Source organism: Bicyclus anynana, chromosome 21 (assembly GCF_947172395.1).
Source record: "Bicyclus anynana chromosome 21, ilBicAnyn1.1, whole genome shotgun sequence".
Classification (NCBI taxonomy): Eukaryota; Metazoa; Arthropoda; class Insecta; order Lepidoptera; family Nymphalidae; genus Bicyclus; species Bicyclus anynana.
Window position 1 is genome coordinate 3775946 of NC_069103.1, and position 22470 is coordinate 3798415.

Here is a 22470-nt window from a genome sequence, read left to right on the forward strand (position 1 = left end):
TTTTTTAATAAATAGGTTTTAAAACATTTTAACATTGTATACGATTCATTTTATGGTATGTGGAAATTGGATAGTTTCAATGAAATAATAATGACATGAAAATTAATTCCTAGTAGTTTTTAATGAAGAGGTAAGTTTGTGACTGCATTAGTGCGATAGATTGTTTAGTTAAGTGAAGCAGCTTATGATATTTCGTTATATGGAATCAATATCACGGAGCTTCAACAATGTGACTTGCTGTCACTCTGTTGAATGTTTTGCTACCACATATTGTACCAGGTGAAGTCAGAATGTGAAATTTCTAATAAGGGACATGTATCTGATTTAAATTAAATGCTAAGAATATGTCACATATTTAAAGTGTTTATATTGCAGAAAATAATAATGTTTTATCTCGGGATTTCACTAATAGTTTCGTTATGGCAGAAATAGTCTAAAAATGTACAAGCACCATATTGGCGGAGCCTTGGCAGTAAAATACAACAAGATGGCACTGTCATGATGTTAATGCACACACTAGGCTAATGTTCTCGATTGTTTTGTGTGCATATACCAAAGATTTTATACCATTAGATATGTTACTGGCGAGTCGATACTGAGGCGGAGAAAAGTGGCTAATTGTCTTAATTTCATTCAGTCGCATGGTAAATAACTAAAGTTATTTAAACAAATCATACCTAAATATTGTGTACAAAGTCGAGTTGTGTATTCAGGAAGTGAAAAACTGATAAATATATAATGTAAGTAAACACAAAATTGTGCATGTGTGCCCTCAGTGGAGTCGCTAAATTCGAATCACTTTTTGCGGTGATTTTGCAGGCACCGTAACATATCCGCATTGGGCCAGCGTGGTGGACTATTGGCCTAACCCCTCTCATTCTGAGAGGAGACTCGAGCTCAATAGTGAGCCGAATATGGGTTGATAATGATGATGTAACATATCTAATAGTATAAAATCTTTGGAAAGCGCATATACAAAGATATAGAAAGATATTTCACATCTGACGGCTACCTTTTTTTATTTGGAAAATATTTAGTGTAATACGACACGCGATTTAACAAAACAAAATAAAATTAAACTGATATTATAATAAATCTTAAATGATAGAAGTTTTATTTCTGTCAAAATGTACGTTTTCAAATTGAATCTAAATAATAAAAATGTTTTTTTTTAAATCGCGCGTCTTTTATTTGTTATTGTGATCATGTAATCAACGTTATATTAAAATAGTATAATTAATTAATATTTTTTAGGCAAATAGTATAATTAATTAATATTTTTATTATTTAAATATCCCATTGCTTTTTACTAAAATGATTTTATTTTTATTAATTGACTATTAAAATTGGCTGATAGGTTGATAAGTTTGGTATTCCGAATTTTAAATTTATTGTGCATTATTATAATGGATTTTTAGGGAATGTTACTTTTTTTAACTGTTCAGAGGTATATTATTTTATTTATAACTTTTGTATTAGTGCATAATCATTTCTGTCAGTGCCTTAGTGTAAGTTTTTAAATAAGCTGACTGTTTAATTTCTAGAAAATTAAATCAAATGCATACAATAAGCTATATTAAAAATGTATAATTGTAATTATTATTTATCAAATTTTGTATTCTGGTGGCTAGCATGCGAAATATATGAAATGAATGATTTTTATAATATGTGACCCCTTTGGTCACAATGTATTTGTGGAATGAAATTGGCAAATTAAATTATATTAAATACTGAGAAAATATAACTCAATACAACGATATTTTACTAATTATGCGATACCTACCTGGGATTCGTTATCCTTAAACAACACAACATCTGGCACAGGCATCAAAAAGTACGGCATATTAATTATTATTTTTTATTTTGTTTAGGCAAGCGCTTAGCAAATCAATCTAAATATTGGAGTGTAAAGTGCAAGTACGTATATTATTATGTAGTTCGTTGCTTAGTTCAGTTTGAATATTTTGCAGTGGTGATAAACCCCTCGTACTATCCTATCTGTTACTTTGGACTATCTCTCTGGATTTTTAAATTTTTACAAAAGGTGTAACTTACTATTGCACCTAAAATATAAAAAGTACAATTCTCTGTAAAAACCACGTTTCATACAAAAATTTTTACCTTAAATATGTATTTGGATTTTTTAACTCCCATCGTTATAGACCAATAATTACACAAATTACTTACCATCGTTTTATGACTATCCGTTTTACTAAATTCTCAAATTGAACAGATGTCACGCAATAAAATTAATTAATGTTTTTTCCTTAAATTGAAATTATTTTTTAAACCAAGATTTTCTTCAATCATTATTTGTCACTTGCCCTTATTTTATGACTGCTTGCCGCGAAAGTTAAATTCTGAAATCAACTCAAAACGATGAGTGTCACATAGAGGTAGGTACTTTTTTTTGGAATTGCGCCAATACATGAAATATTATTTAGCTACATGAAAACCACATTTTGTTAATAATTGCCGTGTCAAATGTCCTTTATTAATAGAAGTAATATAAATAGTAATTATTATTTTACAATGAATAAGGCAATTTATATGAGAATTCATATATTAGATAAAGACATCAAATAAAGTATTTCTATGACACGGGTGTATTATTATTTATTTTTAACCGACTTTCAAAAAGGAGGAGGTTCTACGTTCGGCTGTATTTATGTTTTTTTTATTTTCATGTATTTTTTAATTAACAAATGACGGAAATATACCGTCATTTGTTAACCGATTTTGACAATTATTTTTTCGTTTGGAAGGATATACATTACGGGATGGTCCCATTTTTTACATGTTAGGATCTGATGATGGCATCCTGGAGAAATCGAATGGAACTTTTTAAAATCGTAGTGATGACTAGTGAATTTGTTAATTTTTTCATTAAGTATCTTAAACCACTACAATTTTATGAAAGTGGAGCCAAAGCATAGACGATGGTACTCGTCAACGATTTACAGCAGTTACGAGTACCTTTTGTTTGGGCTTGATTAATTTGTATTGATGAAAACTTTCCACCTGGATGGGTTGTGACTGCTTTGGGGATCTGGTGTTAAAGACGAAGGGCCGTTAAGGAAACGTTATCAACAATAAGAATAAATGATAATATATTATCGTTATTTTTCAATTCAAATCTAATATTCGAACGTTTCTTTCCCCAATTTAGGGAATTTAGCTTTGATTAACGGGGAATCTGGAAAATTTACATTGGCAACGCTGGTGGTCTGTGTCAATGCCAAGTGCCATTGTCAAACAAAAAAGGCTACTGTCAAGTGTCACTGTCTGTCAAACAAACTGTCAAATCTGTGGTCAAATGCATTAATGCAAAAAGAAAAAGAAAATACAAAACAATATTTTTCTTAATTAAATTAAAGAAGACTGAATCAAACTTTAATTGAAACTGGAGTTGGACTTGCAAATAAGTAAATAATACGTCGATATTCCTGTGAGAAATTTAGAACAAACAATCAGAGAAATGGCTTCTGAAGTAGTTTTAAAGAATGTAGACAATGCTTGTGAAACAGCAGAAGAGTTTACTAGATTATTTTATAAACAATTGGATAACAGCAGACACCTGACTTCCAAGTTATATCTTGACACTGGATTATTGGTTTGGAATGGAAATGGTATTAATGGGAATGAAAAAATCCAAAAGTTCTTAATGGATTTACCTGCTAGCAATCATGTGCTAAAAACTCTGGATGCTCAACACATAAAAAATAACTTGGTATCGAATAAACTGACGTACCTGATCCAAGCATGTGGCGACGTTACATACAACAATGATCAGGTAAAAACACCATTCCAACAGACATTTCTTGTTGTAGCCATTGAAGGTAAATGGAAGATTGCATCAGACTGTTTTAGGTTACAAGTACCGTACAATAATTGAATTATGGAGTAATTAATAAATAAAAACATTGTTAAAATCAAGTATATTGTTTATTAACATCTTAAATCCTTTGTGATCAATCATTTTAGTCCTGATACTGTTTGAAACTGGCTTTCAAACCTCATTGTTTGTTTTCCTCTGTCTAGAGCTTTGAGTAACTCCCTAAGTAGTAATTACAGTTAGAACAGTAGTGATCAGCTGTTTTAAATGTTGAAAATGCATAAGGAATTGTTGCGAGGCAGCACAGCATACACCACCTGAAAAATAACTAGCATTAAGTGACAGAAGTAATTTGTGATATTCAAATTGATAGGGCACATAATCTATTAGATGGCTCACGTTCAGTGGAAACGTAGCAACAGTAATATCCTAAAACACATCATCATCATTAACAACTTATATTACGCTTACTGTTGATGTTTAGCATGAGGCATGAGCCGAACCCCTCTCAGAATGAGAGCGGTTCGGCCTTAGTCCACCACACTGGCCAAATGCGGATTGGCAGACTTAACACATAGATAATAAGGAAAATTCTCAGGTATGCAGGTTTCCTCACAATGTTTTTCCTTCACCATTTGAGACACATGATATTATATTTTTTAAAATGCACATAACTGAAAAACTGGACAACCTGCAAGATAATATTTTCTAATAAATAAAAAAACTTGGTTTAAATTGGGGCATAATTGTTAATTAGGCTTTCTAAGCCTGTAATGCAGTTAGGGGCTGACTGATAAAAAAACTTGTTTCAGTTGAGGCATAAATGTTATTGAAACTTTTTAAGCCTGTAATTTCACTGATAGGCATAATGGTTAGACTGAGAAGTAATCCTTTTTGCCAAACAGGATTACTTCTCAGTCTTAAATGTGCAACCAAACTTTGGTAGTATGAAAGCATGAAGATTTTACTTCCCTGTGTAAGCTCTATCAGAATTACTACTACTAATGAACAGAGTATGAACAAAAAAGTTATCATGTACTATTTTTTAGCATTTTGTACTTACGTTGTCAATCCACATATAAAACCAGCTAGCATGTGTGTTTTCTTCGAATTAACAAATTGCACAGTTGTAAGAGTACTTTTATGACAACTCGGACAATTGGTATAAATAGGTGAGTTCTTCAATGTTTGCTGAACATATATTGTCTGGTGTACAACAGGTTGCCCTGTTACTGGAGGCTGGTTATTTATTGGATCTGTAATTGTGTATGGTGGTGGAAGATCTTGGTGTGTATGGTTCTGTATATTCACACCTAATTGCACCATTTCACTGTCTCTTGCAACTGCAAAATTCACTTCATGGTTACTCATTTTGTTTTACTTTAACAAAACATTTTCCTCTATGGTATTGTTGATAAATATTTATCTTTATATCTGATAGTCAATTCTGCTATCTTATCTTTCACCAATCCATGAGTGGATACCCAAATACTAGATAAATTTAAGTAACATATTATAATATAGAGTATCCCTTTTAAAAATAGCACATACTGTAATCATAAATAAGATACATATATGGAAATTCCCCTTTCTTCTCAATTAAAAAAAAGACAAGTTTTAGTTATTAGTAAGAATGACAATGGCAGGACGTGGACTCAGAACCTCTTGGACCCACTGTGTGTTACTAAACTATTGAGGCTCTAATTTTATAATTAAAACCACAATTTAAGTATTTTTTACTAATTGTTATGTAAAATAACACAAGTATTCAATATTCTTAAGTGAATGAATATTTAAGTTTCAGATACCTTTTTTACCACAGACACAAACATGAGTTAATTTTAGGGATATCAAAATCAAAACATAGCTCTTTTATTTTAAATGTTTATTCATAATATACAATAAAACCAATCTAAGTGTAGAATTAAATTAAAAAGCAGATTTAAATATCATAAGAACCATTATTTAGATATCATCATTGTTTTATTCTGAGTTTCGCATAGTTTTAGGCACTTTACAATGATTTAAGTAATTAAAACAAAACAATATCTTTTATCAAACTGGGTAATAGGTGGTTTAAAAGAAATGTGCACATGTAGTTTTAAATAATCAAAAATAAAAAAGGTTGTCCTGTGATATTATAATTATAGTATTAGGCTGCTCATAATGTAGGCAGAATAGTATTTATATTAGATGCAGAAAAGAGTACTAATATAAGTATGTGAGTTAAATATATTTTTTATCATTTAGACATTTTATGGATAGCACATTATTGTCTATTCATTATGAAATGTAAATATAATTACAATTTAATTTTTAATTGTGCTTGTGAACTTGGTGGAATGTTTATTGTAAGCAATAAGTACCATATTATATTGTAAAATATTAGAAGAGTGTCCTATAGAAGTATAAAGCTAGAAACATTATGGTATTGTTTACATCCAGCTAATGCTATTTATATAAAAAACTACATTCTTCCCGGATACAAAAATAGTATCTTATTTACTAATACCTAATAATTAAAATTAAAATTATAAAAATACATCTCAAACTATATAAAAATTGATCATAATGTAAAAATTTACAAAAAGTTCTTAATTCATTATATGAAACAATGGAAATTTATTTGGAACATGGCTGTACCATGACATTACACTGTAGCTTCAAATAACAGATAATTTTGTGGTAACACTCATAAATGAGTTCCTCGCATGTGGTTACATCTCATTATCAACCCATATTTGGCTTACTACTGAGCTCGAGTCTCCTCTCAGAATGAGATTGGTTAGGCCAATAGTCCACCACGCTACCCCAATGTGGATTGGCAGACTTCACACACATGGTTTCTTCACAATGATTTTCCTCCACCGCTTTGGACAAATGATATTTAATTTCTTAAATATCATGTGTTTCAAACTTGTTGCCCTCTGGTTACATTTACTGTCTTATAAATAATTATTTCAATAGTCAAAACCCTTGAGAAATACATTTATGGGAAATAGTAGGGGATTAAAAACAAAGAACAGCTAATATTTTTCAACAATAATGGATGTTTTGTAGATAGTGTTTTGTCATGGCACAACAGAACATACAATTTAAAGATATATAAACAATAAGTTAATGTTAATAAATCTAAAATATCTCTAACAAAAAATAAATCTAAAATATCTTGTTTAAAATTACTGTTATTACAAAATCAATATAATATTATATTTCATAATGGCACCAGCTTAATTTTTATCAATAAAGAAAATCTTCAATTCATGAATGCCCCTCACCTCATATATTGTTATGTAAAATTTGATTAAACTACCACATCCTTAGTATATGAAGAAAATTACGAATTTATAAATACATATTACATAATTATATATTATAATATTGTCATTATACTTCTATTTCTTTTACAAATACATGTTTATTTATTTGAATATTTTAATTTTTAAACTAAATAATTTATATGCAATAATAGTTATTGATAAAAATACATTTACTTTAATAATAACATTCAAATTAATTGAGGGATTTTCGATTTGTGTCAAAATGAAACAAGTTACAACTAACATTTGTTACTTTTGCCAATAAATGTACTGCAGTTTGGGCAGTAATGTTCAGCATCCTTGAATGAGTCAAAGCAGTATGGTACAAGTCCAAGGCAGCACAGTGAGCAGACCCTGTAAATAATATTTTAAAATTTAATAAATAAATAAATATTATAAGAAAAGGGAAGCTGTAATCACATGAAATTCTGTATTTTTATCTGATAAGATTTGTCTGTCATCCTATAGTGATAAGAAAATATTGAGTACTTTCAGAGATTTAGCACATAAAGCCAGTACATTTTCAATGGACCACTTTTCCCTGGATGTCCCTCCGACAATGACAATGACTACAGTTTGTTTCGTAGGATGGTGCGGGTTGCTGTGATTCACAATAATAGTATATATTATGAGTGTCATATAAGCAACTGTCACCGTACCCATGCTAACTGTAAAACACTTTAGGACCAATAAAACATCCTCTCCAGAGACATGAGGATAAAACACCCAGACAACTAGAAAGAAAATAATAATTAAAAAAAAGAATTATTTCCTTCATATTCAGTTTCTACTCTTAAAAACACTGATAGTGGTATATGGTATAGACACAATTTGTGATAATAAAAACTAAACTACATGACAGCAACAAGTTTTGTTTTCTTAACTTTCTTAGAAGTGAAAGGATGGTAGTATTACTCATACAGATTTAAACATGAGCTCATTGATTCAGCAATCTGACTTAAAAGTTGAAAATATAAGTACTTTTTATACATTTATATAGACACCAAGCTTTGTTTGAATTAATTCTAATGAAAATAATTTATAAATATTTTTTGGCAAGCAATAAATCTGTTGTGCAATCACTGCAGTGATTAATGTCATACACAAGCAAGATGTGAAACCACTTACATAGTAATGACGCAAACAGATCCAGCGACCAGATGAGTGTGCCAGGCGGTTGTGTATGTGACTCTTGTTGTTACGACTTTACCGCAGTTGTAGCAAGTGACAGTGGTGGGTTCGCTGCCCACTGCTGGAGGCATCACGACACCCACCGGCACCTGGATGCCGATCGGTGGAGGCACATCGCCCGCTTGCGTCGGCACGCTGGTCGCAGGATGCGGGTAAACCCCCGTCGGAGTAAACTGTTTCGGTGGAGCGAACGCCCCTTCCGCTGGTGGAAAAGGCTCGCCCGCCGGCGCTACGAACCCATACTGGGGATTGCCGACCACGGCAGCGTACGGTGGTGGAAGATCGTTTGGATTACAAGGCGGGGCACTTGAGATATTGGGTGGGTTATTCGTAGCCATATTGAAGTGCCACGGGAAATCACTGATCTAGAAATAAGTCTTATTTATCACACTGGAGTATAGACAATTCTGTAAACTGTAGAGCAAAAGATTAATGAACAGGGATCAAAATAATTACTGCTACGCTCAAAAACAATATTTTTTGTGAATTTGGAAGAAAGAAAAACAGACAATACAATACACCACAATACTTATATTTATCACAATACAGATAACAAACACAAATATTGTTGACGTCTCACGTCAGTAGTTTATTTCATAAACATACAACCATTGCCAATGCCTATTGTCCTAATTCCCCACAAAACTAAGTGAAATTCTCCAAAATCAGCGAGAAAAATATATCTACTTCCGGCAAATTCCCCACATGTATAAATAAAAGAAAAAAGTGTTTACAGTGTTTAATAATGTTTATAGGGCTTTTGCCTTATTATACTATATTATTCTTAAAGTGTAATAATTTTTGGGAGCAAATTTTTTGCTCCCAAAAAGGATTCTCCCAGGGATTGATATTATAATTACAATAAGTACCTTTCCTGATAACGTTAGTATGCAGAATTAAATAATTCATCACATAGAACCAATCTTTCACATGCCAAAGTTGAGTTTCGATTCCCCGGAATTCAAGGAATTCCCCACAAATTGGCAACGTTGGTCAGTATACTTCATACAAATTTAGGTAGACAAAGAAGGAAATAGACAACTGATTGGCGTAACTAATAACTAATCTGTGGTGTATGTGCGGTACAGATTAATAGATAGTTATGTGCGGGCTGCCAATATTAAAAGGACCCTTGCTGAAAGGCCTACCCCCTACCCCAAAGAGTATAATATACCTATTATCAGTATGAGACAAATCAGTTCGCATTTATTGAGTACCAAATGATAGGTAATGCGAATGAAATACATTATGTAGGCACTTAGAACTAGGCTAAGTAGGTAATGGCATTGATGTGTAGGGAATGCAATGATGTTAAATATTGTTAGATGAATTACTCATGAATAAAAGGCGCTCAAAGGAGGAAATTTCCACATCTCAATGTTATTTAAACAAATAATACCTAAATATTGTTTAGGTACAATGTCGAATTGTGTGTTCAGGAAGTGTAAAAACTATATATACATAAATAAATAATGTAATAAAAAACAAAATTGTGCATGTGCGCGCTCAGTTTTGTAGCCTATTATTCAGATCACTTTTTACGGTGATGTTGTAGGGACGTAACCGATCTATAGTATAAAATTATCATTGGTAGGGATGATATTAACACAGAGTACCTTACCTACCTATTAGTACATAAGCCTATGTAGTATGTGGCTTCAGATCACGAGGTTCTGAGTTTAAGCATTTCTATAAAAAAGAACGATGAAGATTTTTCGTTGATTGTTGACCAATGTGCCTCGTAGAGCACGTTACACCGTCGGTCCCGCTCATTATCATTAAATCATTTAACATACATTAACATCTGATAGTGGTCGTTAGAGGAATTTAATGTTATCACTTTATACTCATAGCTCCATAGACTCTCTCTATTTTCTACGCTTGTATAAACCATGTATAGTCTTCAACGTCGGAAATAAGTCCCCGTTGTGAGCATTTAGGACTTTCGCGGGGCTTGAGGGGTAAAGCTAGAGAACAAATATAATATAAAGGCCATTTATGTTGCCATCGTAAAGTCTATATTAGACTGATTTTTACATGTGCAAAAAATTACATATTTCGTTAGTGGATTCAATTACATCCATAAATTGGAAAATATAAAAAAATATATTTAAAACTATTTTGAGAGAAAATTAAATTCAGCAAAACTATTAATATTCTCAGAAGTAGGCGAAACACGAAACATAGCAAGATAGGCACTCAGCCTTTGGACTCTAGACAAAATGGTTAAGCCTTAATTCTGGATCATGCTGTAATGGGTAGATAACTAGATACAGTTTTCTGCATACAATAGCCGTAGCCTCCACTGTCGAGATCATTTCAATGATAGCTGTATGGTTAAATAACAGTCAGGTTTAGAGTGGGTGGTGGTTAAGTAACCGCTTCGGTCTGTCCGCGGCCTGCAGTAAAGAAAACGCGCCAGTAAAGAGCTTGCAACAAGGCGCGCGGGCTTGTCGCACAAAATAATACAAATATAAACAACCTCGATAAAACGTGCTATTCAACAGTTCTTTGTAAACACAAAACCAAAAAACAGATTGTCATACATTACATTGGTGGTGAATTCACAAAGTAAGGTCCAAGTGCGTGCTTTATTTACACACTAATCGAATTATGTAACGTGTTGTCAACCTAAATTCTTCCGATTTTTTTACTTTCTTCGATCGAGACGACGACCACGACATAGTTAGGTAGATACGAGTAGATAGGTATACAATGTGTAATACTCTGTGCCAAAATATTTATTTAAGGTAAAATTTTATAAAATAAGTAGGTGTGGTTTGATAACAAACCATTATTAACATTATGTTAATAATGCTTTGGTAACTGCAATCAAGAAAATTGTTTATAATACATAATATAATAAATACTGTCTGTCATAGCTTATCCACTAAACCGATTTGGATGAAGTTTGGCATAGAAATAAATTAGACCTTGGAGCAGAATATTTACTTTTTATGTTGGAAAAATCCATGATGGAATCCTTTTCAAATTTCAAATTCCATCCAATGGGATTTGTAAAAAACGAAATTTCGCGCGAACGCGATAATGCGGGCGTCCGCTAGTTTTATAATAAACTAGCATACGCCGCGCGGTTTCAAACGTGGTTCCCGTCAAAACAAATCTTTCCTCTTTAAAATATTAGTGATAAGTAGGTGTGTTTTTAATTTACGTCAGTCATTATCATTCTCAGTATCAGCCTGGGTATTTGACGGCCCACTATAGGGTACGGAAAGGGTAAGGTATATCGTGAGAAAATACCAGAGAATTTTCTTAATTATCTGCGTGTGTGAAGTCTTCCAATCCGCATTGGGCCAGCGTGATGGACTAAGGCCTAGCCATCTCATTCTGAGAAGAGACTCGAACTCAGCAGTGATTCCAATATGGGTCGATAACGAATAGGGTAAGGCCTTCCTCTTTATAAGAGAGGGGATAATGGGATGTAGAGTTTAGACCCACCTCGTTGCTCAAATGTGGCTTAGGATGATATTTTTTTTTCTTCTTTGATATGGCGAGCTGCATAAACGCAATAAGTCATTTATCTGCTAGGACTATAGTTTTTCGGTAGCTATAGTTAGTTGCAGATTCCCTATCAGCTGCTCCCGTTTGGCTGGTTATGGAAATCTGTTTTCCAGGTCAGGGGTGCTGTGTCTTTTTAGTCGAGTAAATCTAAGACTACCTTGGCGACTCAGAGCCCGTGCAGTGCAAGCTTTGCGTGACTGTCAGTCTTTAGGATTATAATGCTAGATTTTAAAACTGTGCCTAAAACAATATTCATCAGATGCAATAAAAAATACAACCGACTTCAAAACCTAAAAACGTACCGACTAAACTAAAAAGCGAAAAATGTTCTGCTGATCAGTATAAAAAAAAAACATACCGATCAAATTGAGAACCGCCTCCTTTATGAAGTCGGTTAAAACAGAAACATTTAACGACATTTTTATCACACCTTTAATTTATCATGTTTATCACACAAACATTTTCAAATTCTGGGAATCGAACGCACGGCTTGCAATGCAATGGATGCAAAAAGCAGCTAGCTCCTGCGCCACTAGGTGGTCGTACTTTATGTTCTGTAGTCAATCTATACTAATATTATAAAGCTGAAGAGTTTGTTTGTTCGTTTGTACGCGCTAATCTCAGAAACTACTAGTCCGATTTGAAAAATTCTTTCAATGTTTGATAGCCAATTTACCGAGAAAGGCTATATATTATTACCGTATTCGTACGGGAACGGGAACCACGCGATTGAAACCGCGCGGTGTCAGCTAGTACTCAATACGGTAGAAAGGAATAAATAGCAAGCACAAGCTTCCAACCTACTTTGTGTTCTGTGCATTGTCACTATCAATTTGTATGACGGAAACTTTTATACGGAAACTATAAAATACTTACGTAATCGTGATACAGTTACTGATCTCAAGTGATAGTTAGCAACCTACCTAAGGGATACAATGTGTAATTTAATGCAGTTAGTTTACTTGACTATCTTTCTTACGTAAGCGCAACCGATATCTGTTCCTACTAACTAGTTACGTATGATAATAAAGAAGGTAGCTAATTATAGGTGTTTATGAGACCATTAGTAACACTATACTACTATATCCAATATGGATATAATACTCATTAAAACACTAAGTATTAAAATTATAATAAAATCTTCTTAATAAGAAACTAACTTTGATTTCTAGATAGAAAAGAAATCGCCAATAAAGCCGCTGCAAGAATGGAAAGGAAATATCATTTTTTTCATATTTTTTTTCTCGGATTTCGGAGCAAAGAACAATCTAAAAAACAAAGATCGAGCCGTTCCTCAGTTATAAACGGTGTAACTAACCCAATTTTGTTTTGTATATAGATATCATTTAAATAAACAAAAGAAACTACGAATATTCCATAATTCACTAACTATGGTGCGCGTTGATGTCTTTTCAATGGAACTATTTTTAAGTATCTACTTTAACTTTATTCGTCGCACTCACAGAAAGCACAGCGGACGTCACTTTTATGGTTTAAATATTTATTTTTTTAAAGAGATCGACAGACTCTTCTTAACCGACTTCAAAAAAAGGAGGAGGTTCTTTTTTTGAAGTCGGTTAAGAAAGATTTTATTTAGATTAAATTGTTATAAAAGGCTTGGAGTGCAATATGCCAATTTACTAAACCTCTAATATCAGATAGGTACTTATCAAGACTGGCCAAAGAATGAATCTGAAAGTGGAACTGAGATAATGTTTAATAAAGAAAATAAAGAGAAACGTTAACATTTTCCTTGACCTACAAATAAGGAGCCAAGAAATTCATATTAGTGTTGAGTGAGAAAACCACAAAACATTGCGATTTGCGGCAGTATGGTTAGCACTAATAATGCAATGAGTTGAAAAAAAAATTGTTACATAATGGATGTCTAAAATGTAAACTATTACGTTAGAGTTACAAAAATGTTTATCCCCTTATTGTATGAATTATGAAGGAGATGGAAATAACAAAAAAAAAAATTTATGTGCCTTGTTTATAGAGTCTAAATTAGAAAAAGAAATAAGAATAATTATCCTGAAAATTACTAGGTCGGGCATGCGATTCATAACCCTAAATAATATGAAAGCGAACACGAAGAAATTAGTAGACGGCCGCGTGGCGCAGAGGGTAGTGACCCTGTTTTCTGCGTCCACGGCCGTGGGTTCGATTCCCACAATTGGAAAATATTTGTGTGATGAGCATGGGTCTTTTCCGGTGTCTGTGTGTATTTATACATTATATAAGTATTTATATGTAGTATTTAATTGTATATTAATATTATAATATCAACTATCTTAGTACCCATAACACAAGCTACTCTGTATGCTTACTTTGGGGCTAGATAGTGATGTGTATTGTTTAAGTATATTTATATAATTAGTGATTTAGATGAAAAGTTAGATTAATAAGAATCACATTTTAACATACCTAAAAAATCCATAGGTTTAGAAGACATGTATGTACGTATGCAAGGTTCAGAAATTACATCTATATTGACACAACGTCTCTCTTGTTTCAGATCCTAAATCAATCACGAACCATTGAAGATATTAGAAACTCCAATTTTTAAGTATATACCGATTAAAAGAAAAAAAAAATACAAAAATTACCATGATACGGTTAATACCGTAATCATCAAAAGTGATAATTGTGTAAAAAACTGACTGTGAAAAAAAAACAGAGACATGCGTGCTCGGTGGGTGTGTGTGGTACTTGTGTTCACGGTCTTGCTGCCATGCGAAGCGTTGCCGCCTGCTGCTCTCGGCGACGTCGTTGCCAATGCAGCTAGCAGTCTTAACTCTATGAAGGTATTTATTAATTTAGTTTTTCCCACAGAGTAACCAGAGTGAGTATTTGCAAGCAACGGACTGAAGCCGGTAAAACCCATTTAAAAAACAAACGTCATGCGTCTCCTTTACAACCGCTTATACAAACTTTATTCATAATTTGTATATTTCATCATTTAACAGTAACAAAAATTACGTAAATTAATATAATAATCATTAATTACCAATAAAAAATACTCCATTTTATTTCCTTAGATTTTTCTTAAATAATATTGAAAATTACTGATGCGACGTTTCATGTCGTAATGACTCGAGAATGTATTACTTTTTTAATTTCGTATTTGGAGCGGCTTCGACACAGTCATATTCCGTACGCTCCATCTGTATATGATTGATTAATCTGTGTTTTTCCATATTTTTTCAATAACTTAACGATAGGGTAAGGGGTAGTGGTTCGTTCCCCGCCCCGTTGGTCTATTGTCTTATCTTACCCACTTCTAATACAGACTTTCCGAACTAGTTGGAGCGGAATGGGAATATTGGTCATATAAAAAAATGCCATATTTTTAATAGCCCACTGGAGGACCTTCCTTATAGCCTAGACGATATAATTTTAATCTCGGATTTATTCGTATCGTCGTTGCTCCCAATGACGTGCTCTTCATTTATGCAAATCACTCTGCCTACACTGAGGACTTACCATGAGTCTGTGTTCCGGAAGATTATTTATTTTGTACAATTTGTATGTATAATATACCTAGGCAACAACCTTGTGCTCGTTGGACATAGGCCTCTTGAGTCTTGGACTAACGACATTGATATAACGTTCACTAAATAACGATCATCGTTCTTTCACGGCCAGCGAGTTGCAAACATCACCAATATTTCGCGTTGACGTTTCTTACACGAACTGGTAAATGAAGTTCCGGTGACTGTATTTCCTGCCACCTACAATCTAAACACTTTCAAGACAAAAGCTAATAGTCACGTCATGCGCATTTCATCTTTGACGACTTCATTGCTTTTCATCAGGTACAGTTGTGGTCAAACGGCAGCCTATTGACCGTTAAAAAACTTGTCAACCCCTACCGATATTACAATACTATTGAAATTTAACTGCCTCGTTGATTCATCTTCTATTAGAATTACTGATTATCCTACAACAACTGTCGAAGTTCAAATTATACAATTCTAATTTTATTTCTGATTTTTGGTTTTAAAGGTCTGATTTTTTTCTGTATACAATGTATATTTTGTATACTGAAATATATATTTTATTTTATTTTATTTATATGAAACATGAAGGTAAAGTCACGCCGTATTATCAACATCGGAATCTCTGCCCGAGATTCCCTCTGTTACCAAATCCGTTTATGTAAACGTTATTTTATGTAGGCTTGTCACTGATTGGCAATTTGATCTAGAAGCACATAAAGTTGAGCAATTCGCGGTAACGTCCTAAACCTCGATCTCTAAGATATTTGGCAACCTGTGTCCGTTGCGTGTATTACATACTTAGCACGAATTATTACTCTGTGTATGTATACCGAGCTGGAAGTCTATATTCCAAAGTCAAACAATTGAATAGCGTTTTTGCTGGAATGCTCTACATTGTATCATGGCTCTCACCAAAAAGCAGCGCTACAGCTAACTGCAGCTTTATCCTAATCTTTATTTAGTCAGTGCGCTTTTTAATGGTCTATAATTTAATGTTTGAGTTTGTATTTGTTTTTTAATTGGTCAGTAAAATTTAAAAGCTAAGCAGCTTTTACTGACTGAATAAAAATAGTTTTCTTCGTCTTCTTCTCTTGTTAATATTTTAAGTAGATATGATTTATAGGCACCTTAAAAGGAAAAATGTAACCTTTATACCTTTTTTTCGCTTTGTTGTCCTTCTGCCTTCCAAGAACATCTTTGTCTTTATCTAGTAAACGCGTGGAGGTATTGAGTTGAAATTAAAATCTCAGTACAATCCCTTGAAGTTGTGAAAAAATCAAACGTAAAAAAAATACATTCAGCCGAACATAGAACTTCGTTTTTTGGAAATTGCTTAAAACTACGGAAAAATTTAAAAATACGGGAAAAAGATATGTTATTAAAAGGTAAAAAAGGTATTTTCCCTTAACATGAATCTATGAAATTTGGCAAGGAATATCGTTTTATACCTACTACAAATACCTACACAATCATCTGAAAACTCAACACTCTAATTTCTAATGAAAATATAATCTTTATTGAACCCGATGTTATGTGACGATACAGTCTAAAATAGACATCAAATGAGATGGACAACAACACGTAACATCAGGTGAGATTGTAGTTAAAGGCTAACTTGTCTTTGAATGTAAAAATAAATAAAACACCGCAAGTAAAATGTAGATAATTCATACGGAACCCTCGATGGGTGAGTCCGACCCGCTTTTGTCCGGTTTTTTCCTTATTATTGTGACTTCAGCTCGGTTGATTGCGCTTGAGATCCTCCAAATGATTTACTTTCACTTTATTATATTTCTCAAGTAGGTATCCACTATTTAAGTGGAAAATCATCAACAATTCCGGAGGTAACTTCACGCGAGCGTGTTTTGTATAACAATTGAAGCCGACAATTAGCAAGTAATTAAACTAAGTGTTATGTTAACGTAAGGAATCCGCATAACTTAGTAAATACTTTCGTAAAATCCCAAAGTGCCACAAAAACATTTTATTTGGATTTTGTAAAAACATACTCAGCTTAGCAAACGCATGGCCGACGGATGTAGATCCGACATAAAATTCTGGACTTTTTCTTTATTTTATCCCCGAAACATTAAAATTCATAGATGTTAATACTTCAAAATGTCTCAAGAACTTAGAGATACACAATTACCCATTGCAAAAAAAAATGTTACAGGGTTACCCTTCAACCAGGTCAACACTAGACATTTAAGTATATTTACAATGGCCTCAAGAACGATCTTAAAATTGCTCCTCGGCTGTTTCACCATATCTACGAGTAGATACAATAGTGATGTATATTAAACAAACTATTCGTACGTATCTGTTACCGGCAATATGTATAATTCAGGTATTTTATACAATTCCTAGACAATGTATCGAACACCTCATACGGGGGCATGAAAATTTACGAAATATTTTAACTAGTGGACGTGCGCGACTTCGTTCACCCTTAGACCTTTTTAATCAGGCTCTATCCCAAAATCCGTTCATAGCGGCCACCTACTTACCTAAGTACCACCCATGCCAAACTTCACCTTCGTACGTCAAGCGTTTTTCGAGATTTCCTGATGAGTGACCTTTCGCATTTATATATTAAGACTAGCTGACGCCGCGCGGTTTCACCCGGTTCCCATTGAAGTAGGTAGATAGATAATATATAGCCTTCCTCGATAAATAGGCTACCTAACACTGAGAGAATTTTCCAAATCGGACTAGTAGTTTCTAAGATTAGCGCGTTTAATCAAACAAACAAACAAACTCTTCAGCTTTATATATTAGTATAAATAAGTGGATTTGCGGCTCTGTGTTCCAGCTTATTTCACAATAGTAACCTAATATTGGTAACATGCCACAGATTAACATAGCAAACATTTATTCAAGATTCCAGTTTCTAAATATAGGTTAACCAGAAGACTCATACCGTCGTCCCTTCATTCAGCTTCCTCGCGAGCTCATGATTTCGCGATTTATTAAAACACTCTAGAGGTAGTGCGTATAGTCGAAACTACACAAAAGTGAAGATTACGCAATGAATTTTTACTTACCTACATACAATATCTAGGTAGGTAATGAACGCAATGGACAATCATATTCTCAATACGAGTATACTGCCTGGACATTGTATAGAATACCGGATTATACATATTGTCAGTAACATATCTATCTTCAGTTTATTTAGAGAGTATAGAAATACGAGTTGTTACTTCGATCAAAAATTATCTTTTTGTACTCACTGTTCGTCTGTACGTACTTTGATGAACGTGGCATTTAAGTCGTGATGTACAAAATGCCATTCAGTTTTTTGTGCAATATCTTCAATCAAATTATTTAATAAGCATGCTTATCTTTGCATCACCCACTCAAACGAAATCCAGCGCATATTTAGTACCTATTTAATACAATATTACTAGCGGACGCCCGCTACTTCGTCCGCATGGAAATCAATGTAAACTTTCAACCCCTATTTCACCACTTTATTACAGAGGTTGAATTTAAAAATTCTTGAATCACATTATATTTCGTATTTTTTATGATTTATGAACAAATTTTTAAAACTGTAACTATAAAAATAAAGGACTTTCCATACAAACTTTCAACCCCTATTTCACCCCCTTTTATTTTTATTTTAGGGTCAAAAAGTATCCCTATGTTTTGTTTCAAGGTCCATTATACCAAAGTTCATCTTGACCGGTTCAGCCGTTTAGTCGTGAAAAGGTAACAGACAGACAGACTCACTTTCGTATTTATAATATTAGTATAGATATATATGTGGATATTCTAACGCGATAATTAATCAATACTTATTAATCACCACAGTCCACAACAGTGCAGTTAGCGTTTTTAGGGTGATAATTTTTTGACTATTTATGGATCAACACGAGGGTGTAACACTACCAACTCCTGAACACCGGGCTAAAAATGCACTGAAAATGTGTACAAAATACCTAAGTTCAGTATTCAATTCAGGAAGCGAACCCAGGACGTCGTGATCTGTGGTCACATAGGGTAACCATTGGACCAGCGACATAACTGTAGAGAGGTCAATTCTGTAATATTATCAAAATAACTATCAGTGATTAGTGATCGATACTGATGCCAAAAAAATGCAATCAGTACATTTTTTGTCTGTCCCAGACGGACAGACTGTCTGTCTATCTGTCTGTTTGTTCGTTATAGAAACTAAACTACTCAACGGATTTTAACGAAACTTGGTACAATTATTCTTCATACTCCTGGGCAGGTTATAGTATACTTTTTATCACGCTACGATCAATAGGAGCAAAGCAGTGAAGGGAAATGTTGGGAAAATGGGAGAAGTTACTCCATTGTTACAGCGATACTACTGTAAGGGCTGGATTAAAGAGGTCTAAGGGCGGACGAAGTCGCGGGCGTCCACTAGTAGATAATATGACTAAGTATTAGTGATACATTTAAAGTTGTCTAAACGTATGTAAAGTATGATGTTATGTTACATAATATAAGCCAAGTAGGTATATTAGATCCAATATATTAAGTAATATGATATAATGACATTTCTTGGCTAATGCGAAAATGTATATTATACTCGTATCAACAATTTTCATATTTATAGGTCTGTAGGTTAATCATAGTCGCTTTTAATGGAAAGACTTCCTGCAGCATTTGTTGTCTACCTATAAGGTGTGTAAACTATATTTCAGACAGAAATTTGATTTTTTTGTTCAAACGAAATGATGTCGAACGTAACGACGTTGGTCTTCCTTTTAAGCAAAATTTTATCCTTTGTTTTGCGTTTTACTACTCTGTGGTTTACTGACTACTTGCCAACTTCCTTACTCGTACAATTTTTAACAGACAACGGGACAAGTGAAACTATACAAAACATTGTATAATACTTACATAGAACATTATAATATTGTGCAGTTTTTATGCAGGAAAATGTACTATGGAACAATTTCATTTTTTTTTACTTACCTACCTAGCTTTGTTAGATATAAAATTCCTAAAAAATGATGACTAAATTCGTTATCGTTATGTAAACGATTGATACTAGTTTATTCTTTGACACAGTATGCTACTTTGTGATACCTGTTACCGAGACGTCTAATTTGAATATTGTATGTTTTTCGTTTGCCTCGCGGGTTAGACCGCGTTATGTGGCTCAAAGTTGTGCTCAATAAACAGGCTAGCTTCTAGCTCAAAAACTTAAAGTCCTAAAATAGCTCTCCTATATTAATAATATAAAGTGAAAACATTTGATTGTTTGTTCGTTTGTTTTAATTAAATAGGCTCTGAGACTATTGGATTGATTTTAAAAATTCTTTCACCATTAGAAACCTACATTATCCTCGATGAACATCAGCTATATTATAGGCAGGATGTCCCGTAAATAATACGACAGGACATTGAATAAAAAAACTTTATAGTAGAAAAAATTCAAGTTTCATTATTAGTTAAACAACTTCAAAAATAATTACCAAGTTTAGAATTATAGCGCTATAGGTAAGGATTTTTCCATTTTGTAGAAAATTTACAATAAACTTAAACAAATAAACTTAACAAGTTAGCCCGCTTCCATCTTAGATTGCATCGTCACTTACCATCAGGTGATAAAAAAATTGCCTGCGAATAAAGCCTAATAGCTCAACGGTAACAGCGGTCAGACTCAGCACCGAAGGGAAGGTTCGATACCCGCCCTGTTGGTCTATTGTCGTACCCACTCCTAGCACAGTCTTTCCTGACTAGTTGGAGGGGAATGGGAATATTTAAAAAGATATGACAAATATTCTTTTAAAAAAAAAAAAACTTTTACTGTAGTACATTTGGGCCAGCAGCTGAGGGCCACCGACCACCGCTCACTGATCTACTTCAATGTTGTGACACTAGATCGATATGGCAATGTATAATTAGCTACAATTACCCAAATCACTAGAATTCTTGCTTCAGCGTGACTGACTATTTTCATCTTACCATTTAAATATCTTACTTTAAAAACAAGATACAAACATAGTATTAACGAGTGATTTCCAATACTTAGTAAAAGTTATAAGTTGTAATATTTTATGAAATAACATTTGCTGATCCCATTATGAGTAGGTATGCTATGTTAAAGGCAAATTGGCTGTGCAATGTTTATCGACAAACAAATTGGAAATGAAGGTAGATTCCTCATGTCTTATCATACATAATATATTATTAATTATGTATTACTTTTCCATGAAATGTTATTCAAAAGATATTAATTAATATAGGGTGTCCCGTAAATGTTACGACATACTGTATAAGATGACAGCTGACATCAAGGCCTACTAAAATAACACAACATATATAGCACGCAACATACGTAGATTTTCGGTTTGTTTACTAATATAAAAACTGCATGGACACTAAAATTGATCCCTGTGGTACACCCACGCACAAAAAACGTGAATAAAAACTCGAATTCATGTTTTTAATTGATAACATACAAACTTTTAAAGTTATATAACTGAGGACTGAGGCAATGATATTATATGTGGAACGTACGCACACGAAATAAAATAACTTATTATGTATTCAATATTCACAAACATTACAAAGAAATCTCACAATGCATCAGACGCTAGGGTTCTTTCGACTTATTGACCGATGACGTCATCGATTCTTACTTTGGTGCGTTTTACAGACGTCATTTAAAATAAAATAAAATAAAAATAAAAATAAAAAAAATAAAAAATAAAAAAAATAAAAAATAAAAAAATAAAAAAGCCTTTATTGCTGAGTTTTGTTTACAGTGTACATTTTAAAAAGTACTTTACTATTTGCCAAATTACTTATTAATATACAAATCTTTAAATAAAATAACATTTTTTTTTTTTTTTTAGTAAATAATAATAACAATTACTATCGGCAAACGGTCGTTAGTCTGCAGCTTGTCTTCCGACAAAGGCCTCCTCTAAAGTTTTCCATTGTATTCTATTTCTTGCTATACGAGACCATATTGGCCCCGCTATGCTCCTAATATCATCTTCCCACCTTTTAGTCTGTCTGCCTCTGTTTCTCTTGCTGTCTCTCGGGTACCATTCCGTTATTGTCCTGGTCCATTTATCTTTCTTTTCTCTTATCATATGCCCTGTCCATC

The 22470-nt window shown here is 33.2% G+C and overlaps 4 protein-coding genes across 6 annotated transcripts in view; 2 read left to right on the forward strand and 2 right to left on the reverse strand.

Moving 5' to 3' along the window:
• Positions 1–3303: 3303 nt before the first annotated feature.
• On the forward strand, positions 3304–3936 carry LOC112044301 (NTF2-related export protein). The gene has a single exon (XM_024080107.2). The coding sequence runs from the start codon at positions 3479–3481 to the stop codon at positions 3893–3895; it is 417 nt and encodes a 138-aa protein (XP_023935875.1). The 5' UTR covers positions 3304–3478; the 3' UTR covers positions 3896–3936.
• On the reverse strand, positions 3545–5393 carry LOC128199268 (lipopolysaccharide-induced tumor necrosis factor-alpha factor homolog). The gene is made up of 2 exons (XM_052888104.1): positions 4899–5393; positions 3545–4152 (listed from the first exon to the last, which is right to left on the reverse strand). The coding sequence occupies exons 1-2, from the start codon at positions 5204–5206 to the stop codon at positions 4038–4040; spliced, it is 423 nt and encodes a 140-aa protein (XP_052744064.1). The 5' UTR covers positions 5207–5393; the 3' UTR covers positions 3545–4037.
• A 1840-nt stretch (positions 5394–7233) lies between these two features.
• Positions 7234–8907, reverse strand: LOC112044299 (lipopolysaccharide-induced tumor necrosis factor-alpha factor homolog). Its single transcript, XM_024080106.2, has 2 exons — positions 8284–8907; positions 7234–7509 (listed from the first exon to the last, which is right to left on the reverse strand). Exons 1-2 carry the CDS (start codon positions 8682–8684, stop codon positions 7395–7397), a joined length of 516 nt encoding a protein of 171 aa, XP_023935874.1. The 5' UTR covers positions 8685–8907; the 3' UTR covers positions 7234–7394.
• A 1827-nt stretch (positions 8908–10734) lies between these two features.
• The window catches only part of LOC112044333 (carboxylic ester hydrolase), a 41799-nt gene continuing 30063 nt past the window's right edge, over positions 10735–22470 (forward strand). The window contains exons 1-2 of one of the 3 annotated variants that reach the window (XM_024080153.2): positions 10735–11096; positions 14387–14675. In XM_024080153.2, the coding sequence (XP_023935921.2) occupies positions 14553–14675 (123 nt within the window). In that variant the 5' untranslated portion in view covers positions 10735–11096; positions 14387–14552. The remainder of the gene's footprint in view (positions 11097–14386; positions 14676–22470) is intronic. The other 2 variants (XM_052888221.1, XM_052888220.1) reach the window with 2 other exon arrangements.